The 10002-nt window shown below is 47.8% G+C and overlaps 1 protein-coding gene across 2 annotated transcripts; it reads left to right on the forward strand.

The window, feature by feature from the left end:
* The first annotated feature begins 917 nt into the window (after positions 1–917).
* Positions 918–7035, forward strand: LOC119336012. 2 transcript variants are annotated; one of them, XM_037608050.1, is made up of 5 exons: positions 918–1169; positions 1578–1681; positions 5188–6024; positions 6200–6361; positions 6460–7035. In XM_037608050.1, the coding sequence occupies exons 1-5, from the start codon at positions 1097–1099 to the stop codon at positions 6850–6852; spliced, it is 1569 nt and encodes a 522-aa protein (XP_037463947.1). In that variant the 5' UTR covers positions 918–1096; the 3' UTR covers positions 6853–7035. The 2 variants fall into 2 exon arrangements, with proteins under 2 accessions (XP_037463947.1, XP_037463948.1); XM_037608051.1 differs by lacking the exon at positions 6200–6361.
* The last annotated feature ends 2967 nt before the right edge of the window (positions 7036–10002 follow it).

The following is a 10002-nucleotide window of genomic DNA, read 5'->3' on the forward strand; positions in this document are numbered from 1 at the left end:
TTTTGCCCCTGCATGTATATCATAATCTTTAGCTCTGAAAGTAGACATTCCTTTTCTGTTCCACAGTTCCTTCCTGCTAGCTTCCTCCTGATACTGTTGGCTTTGTTCAACTAGCCTGTCCCTCAAAACCCGTTTTCTCTGCTGTTCCAGACCATGTCGCAAATCCTCCTCACAAGAACCCCTAAACCTGATGTCCACATTATAAGAATCGTCAGACAATCCCTTATCCCTCCTTGAGCAACTGCCAGTGCGGTACTCGTTAGATAAAACAAAATCCGAGCTAGTATTTCTTTTCGATGGGATATCTCTCACCCTCGGTTGCTCCAGTCTAGCCCTTGAAACATCTCCACTCTGGGTACTTACAAAGCTGTTATTACCATACGTAGCAGCACTAGAAGATCCCACCTTACCCTGATTGCTGCTACCCAAAGAAGCTCTTAACCATTCCCCACACTGATCAGATGAGTTTACGGGCGGATTACACACTCCTCCCACATGAACCAATCTACCACATTCAAAGCAGAAGTGCGGGACTTTTTCATACTGAAAATCAAACCAAGTCCCCTCTTTATCATCCTTAGATTTTTTTCTGCAGAAGTGCTGGCAGAAGTGTTAGCCGCTTTATTATTAGGGAAAGATAATAGATAGATACTCATTCAACTAGTCTTTTTTAGGCAACCTCGTTTTTTTTTTGAATTTTTTTAGGCAACCTCGTTGAACTAGTGATTTTGGGAAAAATACTTTTTTTAGACACATTTTGGGAAAATACTTTTCTTTAGTGGAAATTTTGGGAAAATACTGGTCGAGCCATATTGCTACTGGGTCTCTCATATGGGCTGGTAAACGCAGGCTTCCAGGAGGCCCAGCAAGGCTTACGCGCGAAGTAAGCAGGTTAGGGTTTGGTTCACGCCGCGGAGTCCTGCCATAGTTATCCCCGCGCGGCGGCGCCGATCCGGTTTCCTGTCCCGCGAATTGCCTTTGTCCGATTCATTTAAATCGAAATTGCAACCTGGGACGGCGGTCACCTCTGCTGGGTTCAACTAAATAGAGGGGTGAAACCTGCCCCGATCTCTCGTATCGGCTTCAGGAGGGTATCATGGGGCTGCTGGAGCTTAACCGGTTGATGTCCATGCGGCAGCGTCGGCGCCACCGGAAAATCCAATCCCGTAGTAAGTCGGATCTTGCCCCTCCCTCTCGTCGCATCGCCTATATTCTGTTTTGTGCAGATACACTGCGTAGTATTTTTCCACTGTCTTATGCAGAAAGACTCGATTTTTATCCTTTCTGCTGTTTGGGATCTAATCCTGCTATAGGTCTGTTCAAGTGCGTAGTCTTACTTTGATGGATGTCAAGATATTTACCTTGCTCTGATGGATAGCTATTGATTTATCTCTTCGAGTATGCTAAGATAGATAGATCTCTTTTTCTAACCTCAATTTGCACTGACCAAATTAGTGACACAACATTACTGTTTGAAACGAGACGACCAATGTACATACTGAAGCACTACTAGTTTGTTGTTTTCTTATGTTCATGTCTGCACTATTCATGACCATGGATGATGTGTCTTATCCTAGGTATGTCGATTTCTTCGGCTAAACGAAAGGGCTTGCCCGGTCAACAAGACGTCAATCCCCAAGCTTGCAAACGAAGGACGTATTCAGTGCCGGACCTTCCAAAGGCATGCCAATACAACGCTGATGATTCCTGGCCGAACAATGATATTCAATGCCGTAGTTAGGCTAAATGTAAGCTCTGACAACATATGTTAATTAAGGACTTTATTCACTAATTTGTTGTTAAAAGTGCGAAGAGTAAACAACCAGCTTCCTCGGAATGCCGGGCTCAAGTATATTAAAAACGTTACAACTCACAAATGCTGGGCACATTTGCTGCACAACCGATAGTTGTAAAAAAAATAAAAACACTCGTCGATGATTGAGATCATGCGACACATGGGCTTTGACGACAAATGGTTGGGGGTGGATCAAATGGATCTTCCAATCTCTCGCCTCGGTATTACCCAATGGTCTCCCTGGGGGTCAATTTGCCTGCCATAGAAGTGTATGACAGGGTGACCCCTTGTCATTACTCATATTTGTGCTAGCCGCAGTGGATTACGATCTTAGCCATGCCAGCATGTGTCATAGAGGCTACGCTCATGAAGGTGTTGCTCGTGGATTATGCGTCTGTCGGTCTCAAGATCAACTTTCAGAGATCAATTTTGGCACCCATAAATATTTTGGATCAGACTACCACGGACCGGAACTGGCCACGATTTTCCACTGCACTGTTGGTACAATGCCGTTCACATACCTGGGCCTTCCGATGGGGACGACGCGCCCCTCTGTTGCTGATTTGATGTAGTTGGTTGATCGAGTTGAACGCAGGCTGAGGTAGACGCTGTCCTTGCTCTCCTATGCTAGCAAGCTTTGCTCAGTTCAGTCCTCACCTCCATTGCAATATACCCCACATGCATCACCAAGATACCTTCCAAGTTGGTTGAGCAATTTGATAAAATCAGACGCCGATGTCTTTGGAGCAAGAAATCTGAACAAGGGGGGAAATCCAATTTGCTTGCTGCCTGGGATCTCGTGTGTCACCAAGTCGTCGAGGCCTAGGAATTCTGATATCAAGATGCAGAACACAAGGCTACTTCTCAAACATCTCCATCACTTCTATAACAAGCATGGCGTGCCCTGGATCAACCTTATCTGGTCTAACGTACTATGGTAGTGATGCCCCCACGCTTCTGCCCATGCGGGTCCTTCTGGCGGCAAGATGCATTCCCGCTTAATGACATCTAGCAGGACATTTCAAGGGCTGATATTGGAGATGGCTTGGCTGTGCTCTTTTGAAAACACTCCTGGCAAACCACGATCCTGGCAGAATCCCACTCTCTTTCTCTTTGCAAGAAGATACCTCGGTCTGGGACTTCTTGTGCATGACTGATCTGCAAGTTGGATTCCATCTGCCTTTGTCTGCTCAAGCTCACCAGGAAGTCCGAGAGTTGCAAGCATTAACAGCGTCAGTCACACTTGATGGTGCAACTGCTGATCGCTGGACGTGTTTGTGGGGGCCTATCTACACGTCGGCAAAATTTTACAGATTATTCTTCAAAATACCTGCTGGCTGAAGCGGCCTGTGGATGGATTGAAATTCAAATGCACTATGAAGCTCAAGGTTTTTGTCTGGGTTTTGCTTGCTGACCGCCTTAATACTAGAAACATGCTTCCGAGAAGGCATTATAATGTTGGGAACGATGTTAATTGCACATTGTGCACCCTTGCGGACGAATAAAAGGTGGATCGTCTCTTTTTTCACTGTCCATTTAGCACTGCTTGCTGGGCATCTATCAATATGTCCTGGGCTGCTGGTGGTGATAGACTGCACCTCATCCACTCCTGGAGGCAGGGTTGGTCCCGCCCTTCGTTCATGGAGATATTTGTTGTGGCAGCTTTGAGTATTTGGAAAGAATGAAATGACAAATCTCTGAAGGGATCGTCCCCTCCCATCGCTCCTGGATTACAAGATTCAAGCAAGACTTGATGATGTTTTCTCATAGGGCAAAGCCTTCGCTAACTGTTATCATTCCATTGGTTGTGTAGTTTGTTGGGGGCGCTGATGTACTAGACACTCGTGTAATATATAACCCTTTTGTCTTGCTACAATCATGTCTACTGTCTTTATGTTAAAAAGAATAGTTGTAAAAAGATGGACACACAGACAGGTAGCCACATTCATTATGCTGCTACAGCTTGTTTTATTAATTACCAAAGTCATAAAAGACATTAGAATTATCTAAATAAATAAAATATATATACCACAAGGAGGGAACACTTGCTCCATGCGTTTCTCCAGAGTCGTCATATGGTTCATATCATTACTTTAATTGCGCTACCCCTTCAACATTCTGAATAGATGGGTTCCACATCCTGAATAGATTGGTTTGTCACCTCACTAAAACCTTGTATCTGGTCCTTGTCGCAGGAAACAGTTCAGCCATGATCGCAAATTCGCAGTGGCATGCATGCATTTCTCTTTTCTAGCCTAACTAGCTCGCTTTGCAGATTCTTTCTGAGGACTCGATTATTTGTCTGAAGACAAGACAGTCCTAATTGAAGGAACAGGCCAAATTCGTTTCCTAGATTATGTAAGCCAAAGCTTTTGCCAATCCTAAGTCCAATTCTTCCTTCTTAAATTCACACGTCTCTATGAGGTAATCCCTCCATTCCATATTAGTTGTCACTCAAACGGATGTATCTAGCACTGAAGTATGTCTATATAGTATATACATCTGTTTCAGCGACAACTAATATGGAACGAAGGGAGTAATTCTCTTGCCTTTGGAACGAGAACTTCTCTTTTCTTTCTTTTTTCCATGTCACTTGAATGGTCTTTCCTCCAACATTCTCTGAAGCCTTCTTGCTATCTTATGTATGCTTCTTTGCATGATTCGCCTCCTGGCCAAACATTTACTGCCAGTCTCATTTCAGTTTCATTCTTGCTGGTTAGCTGACGGTCTCTAGTTTGACCTTTTCTGAATACGAACTCAAAGCCAACAAGTTAAAGAATTTCAATTAAATCTTGGTCACTGAAGAGAAAAAAAAAGGCATGTTAAGAAGCCTATCTAGAGGTACTTTACAAAGAAATCCTCCCCTACCTTCTTAGCGAGCCTAGAAGCATATGAGTACGCACTTTCAGAATTTCAGAACTGCAAGAACGGGCACAAGTTGTCAGTTTTCATAAACCTGAGCACAAGTGTGATATTTGACTACATTGTTGAAGTTATTACTGCAACCACATGTTTCACGTGGAAAAAAAATAGATGTAGTGCTTCTGCATATTTTGTCGTAGTTTCATAATTCCCACTAGAGCATCAGTTTCCATGTTATGCCTTTCAGGAACTAGTAATGCCTCTGCTTAGCGAATAAAACAGGTCACACTTGTTAGGAAGGCCACTAATGATACTGTCAAGGAAAACCACTTGATGTAATGTAAATAATTTAGCTAGCGCAATCGCATTGTGTGGTGCTAGTTATAACTCTGTAATAACACAGCAGACCTTTGCAGAGAGCACCTGTCACGTAATGCTACTACATATGGTCCTACTTTCCCTCCTTGTTAATGGATCCACTTGCCTATACAATTCTGGTGTTAACGTTTCTTCTATTCTTGTGTTTGCAGGACATCTGGCATGATATACTGTCCCTGCTGCCGCTGTCAGATGCTGCCCGAGCTGGCTGTGTGTCTCACACATTTGTAAGCTCCTGGAGATCCCATCCCAACCTCACCTTAAGCAAGGAAACACTGGGCCTGAATGGAAATGCATGTGGACAAGATGAACTGGCACGGATTTTCACCAACAGAGTTGACTGCATTATGGAAAATCACTCAGGCGGCTTGAAGACATTCAAGCTTGATTATTGTGGTTCTTCTTTCGACACCAGCTGTCTCAACAGGTGGCTTGACAGTGCTGTTACTCCAGGGATTGAAGAAGTCAAACTTTCAATGCCTCTAGGATGCAACGCAGTTTATTACGGCTTCCCATGCTCAGTTTTATTCAGTGGGAGTGGAAACTCAATTCGACATCTTCACCTCAGCCGTTGTGCCTTCCATCCCACGGCAGGACTTGGTTGCTTGACAAGGCTCCATCTGTCTCAGGTGCACATCACGGGAGATGAGTTAGGGCACCTTCTGTCCAATTCTCTTGCTATGGAGGAGCTGACTCTCAATGGTTGTGGTAAGATCATTCACCTCAAGATATCTTGCCTGCTACATCGGCTCAACAGCCTGTCAGTGTTTAATTGCACAGCTCTGCAAGTGATAGAGAATAAAGCACCAAATGTTTGCCTTGTCCGCATCGATGGCGCCCTAGAGGAACGTCTGGTTGGAGATTTGTTGCAGGTGAAGGAACTGCAAATGTTGGATTACTACGAATGTGACCTTGTTCATTATGCTTGTTCCAAGCTTCCATTCATCATGCCAAATCTTGAAACCCTCGGCCTATCTTCGGCTGGAGAGGTATATTCTCAAACTTTGGGTTTTTCCATTTATTATTTATTGTTTTTGGAAGGATGACCGGCAGTAGATTTGATTGTCAGATGCAGGCATTATTTTGTGATAGCAGTAGTCGTGCCATTGGTTAAGTTTAACCTATTTTTAGGGAAGAAAGCATTTAACCTAGATGTGTGTGCAGATGCTCAGCACACCAATCTTAGCTGTCAAATTCCTCTACCTGAAGAAGCTGCGGATTGATCTTAATGATCTACAGATGGGGGGCTTTTCCCCAGCCTATGATTATTTTTCTCTAGCTTATTTCCTGGATGCGTGTCCTGTCGTGGAGAAGTTTGTGTTGGGTGTAGGTCACTTGTCCTCTAGCTTGCAACCATGATATCAAGTATCTGCATGGTGTGGAACCATTTAACTCTAGCATGTGTTTTGTTCCTATGGATGCAGGTATCACAGACTCGAGTAAAGCATGAATTGATTTCTGATGAAGACTCGAACATGAGACAGATGCTGGGACATCGCCATTGCAACCTCAAGAACGTCAGGATAATGGGCTTCTGCTCTGCAAAGAGCATGGTCGAACTAACTTGCCATATTCTTGAGAATGCAACTTCACTCGAGCGCCTTACGTTGGACGCCATATACGATAATAGTAGTTATGGGGACGCTGATAGGTCTTGTGTCGGAAAAAAGGGTGAATGCAACCCAAAAAGCAGGAGTATCATCAAGCACGCCCACAAAGGGCTGTGGGCAATTGGTAAATATGTCGTGGAGAAAGTTCCCTCCACGGTTCAGTTAAGTGTGAAGAAGCTCTGCAGCCGTTGCCATAAAATTAAATGATGGTGCCTGGCCATGCAGGCTTTAAAAATACAAGTGTATTTCGTGTACCTTCTTCAGTTGATGAAACATTCTATCAGTGTTGTACAAAAATACATGGGCCGTGCTTTCTTTGTTTCTTTCTTAAACAATCATTTGTCTGGTTATGTCAAGATCAGCTCCTGGTGAACATTCTATTTTGACAACGGCAAAAATTACATTTACAATGATCATTAAGTTGTGACATTAAATTCTACTCCCTTCTCGGAATTTTGTGACAATTTTAAAGGATAGGAATTTTGTAGCAAAATTTCCTTTGGAGCTCTTTGGTTTGTAGGAATTGATTCCTATAAAGTTTCACCAAACTTGTACATAAATATATCAATATCCATAATATCAAATCAACGTTATTATATTCATCATGAAATGGAGAAGTTGCTCCGTACGACTCGCCACAGCCGAGCGAGCACCCCCTCCTCCCACCCCCTCCCCGTCGTGCGCTACTCCAGTGTCGGCGTCCACCTTCCCGCCGCCTGCCGCTCCGGCATTAGCGGCCACCCGTCCTCGGCGCTCGTAGGTGTCGCTCCATCGAGGTCACCAGATCTCCTCCTCGTGACATGGGGAGCGCCCGTGGTCTCCGGCCACGGCCGCTCGTCGGCGTACGAGAGCTCGGCCACGGCGGAGGCCCCTGCGGGGGCGACGGCGGAGGCTCTCTTGGCGACGTCTTCCCGGCGCGTCGTGCCATGGCAGGAGGCCCCGGTCTCGAAGCGGACCCTCTAGAAGCGTCGCAGGGAGGCCGGGCAGCCGGAGGTGGCCCTGCGTCGTGCCTCGTAGGGCCGTAGAGAGGTCGCGCCGGAGATGAGGGATCGGTGTTTCAAGTGTCTGGAGAAAGGTTTCCCCTATTGCAACGCAAAAACGACGGGATGAGCACGACCCTAGCCCACCCCTGCCAATCCGACGGTTTCCCAAACGAAGTAGTCCGCGGGGGTGACCTCAACCTCGCCCGAAAATGATTTCCACCTCCCTAACCCCGACCGCGACCTCGAGTTTGACCTCTACCTCGACCTCCCTGACAACAACCGCGACCTCACCGGAAAATGTGTGATCTCACCGAAAAAAAGGAGGGCGGACGAGTGGAGAAACAAGCAGGGACGAAGAACGGGGAACGCACGTAGGAGCAGTACTTGTGCCGCCGCGGACGACGACCCTCGCAGCGCGCCGCGCCGTCAACCACAACCCGGCGGATTTGGAACCGCCTCCGAGCACCAACTAACGGCGAAAGCAAGGGGGAAAGAGGAGGAATGGGCCGCGATAGGCGGGGGATGGACGGGGTAATGGCACGAAATTTGAAACCGCCGCCTACTACGCATGACGGCTAATATGCTGGGGAACTGCCTAATCCTCTATGACATGTGGGTCCCACGGGGAGTTTATCTCGCGCGGCGCGGAGCAACCGGACCAGGCGACCGGTCCACGCGCGGGTTGAAGCGGCGTGGCTCCACCATCCGACCAGGGGACACCTGGACACCGCGGCCGTCGATCGGGACGAGATCGAGCGGCTCTGGTTCGGCCGCTCGTTCACTTCAGATAGTGCGCGTGCACTCTAAAGAATTTAGGAAAATTGTTTATGCGATTTTTATCTTCGCGAGCCATCGCAAATGGGCCGGCCCAAGATCGGCTGCGCCCTGTGCGAACCTGCGACTCCTTGCCGCAGTTAGCGTCGCATAGAGCTCCCGTTAAAAACGACATTTGTCCCCAGGCCCCTTTTTTCCCCTAGGGTTAGGGTTCCACCTCTCCTCTGGCGATCACGCTAGAGTCCACGTAAAACCCTCGCTGGGGGCCGGAATCCTTCGGCCGCCGGAGAGATCCACCTATCTCTGCCGCGCAGATCAGTTTGCATGGCGGAACCTACGCATCAGGAGACAGGGAGGAAGGAGGAAGGTGGCAAGGCGGGGCTAGCATCGGCGGAGGCGATGTTGCCGCAGCTTGGATCGGGTGGCACGATGGGGGTGATGAAGATAGGGATGTTGAGGGAATCAGGCAGGCGGGCAGAGGGAGAGGGAGCAGAGCGGGGATGGAGGTACACGAAGAGGAGATCGAGGACGTTGGAAGTCTCCATGACTCCGACCTCGGTCTGGAGGACCAGATGGCGGGGATGAAACTTCATGGGAAGGAGGAAGAAGATTTAGATTTCTCGGCGGAGGTAGATGACCTGATTAAGGACGTTCGTTGGCTGGCGCTGTTCCGTGTCCACACGACGAAGCCGTTCAGCCATGCGGCTCTATTGCAGCAGATGCGCAATGCGTGGGCGGCGGCGCAAGGGGTCACCTTCAACATCAAGGGACCAAACCTGTTCTTGGTACAATGCCACTGTTTGGGGGACTAGAGGAAGATCATGGAAGGAGGACCTTGGCTGCTCCGGAAGGCATCGGTAGTGATTGAAGAATATGATGGGTTCTTAGATGTGAAGGAGTACAAACTTGACAAGATTCCGGTGTGGGCTAGGGTGAAGGGGCTGCCAGATGGACTCACTAGGAAGAGGGAGCTGGCAGAAAGAGTGGCAGCAAAAGTAGGAGATTCCCCCTTCCATGTGATCATGAATGAGGGGAGGATTAACCCGGCTAGCACTTTGCGGGCAAGGGTTTATGTGGATGTCAACATCCCCCTGGTTCGGTTTGTTCATATCATGCTGAAGGAACGGAAGAAATATAGTGTTTACTATGAGAAGCTTCCCGATTTTTGCTACGCTTGAGGTCTGATGGGACACCTTGTTGATGAGTGCGGCGATGGAGTTCATAATCCGAATACCTTTGGATGGGGCGACTGGTTGATATGGGAGCCAGAGATGCCTACTGCTCAGCTCTTTGGGGGTGGTGGTAGAGGAGCGGGAGGGGGAAGAGGGAGAGGCCGAACGGCAGTTGGAGAGGATAGAGGAGTATGGGGAGGAAGAGGACCGACGGAGGGAGGAGGAAGGTACGAGAGAGGAGAGGGAGGCTCTCATGCCCCGAACCAGATGGATGTGGATGAGCGAGTGGCTTTGGTCGACAGGGGAGGTGAGAAGGGGGCGAGGAAGAGGCTGGTGACAGAAGACGGAGCATTGAACATTGGGGGGCAACAGTTGATGAACCTATCAGGCAAGGTTGCGGATACAGTAATGATGATCGAAGGAACCAC

Source organism: Triticum dicoccoides, chromosome 7B (assembly GCF_002162155.2).
Source record: "Triticum dicoccoides isolate Atlit2015 ecotype Zavitan chromosome 7B, WEW_v2.0, whole genome shotgun sequence".
In the NCBI taxonomy this organism is placed as follows: Eukaryota; Viridiplantae; Streptophyta; class Magnoliopsida; order Poales; family Poaceae; genus Triticum; species Triticum dicoccoides.

Coding starts and splice junctions, on each gene's coding strand:
- LOC119336012 (XM_037608050.1), top strand. CDS start 1,097: ATGGGGCTGCTGGAGCTTAACCGGTTGATGTCCATGCGGCAGCGTCGG. Junction 6,025..6,199: donor GCCTATCTTCGGCTGGAGAG/GTATATTCTCAA, acceptor ATGTGTGTGCAG/ATGCTCAGCACACCAATCTT. Junction 6,362..6,459: donor TGGAGAAGTTTGTGTTGGGT/GTAGGTCACTTG, acceptor CTATGGATGCAG/GTATCACAGACTCGAGTAAA.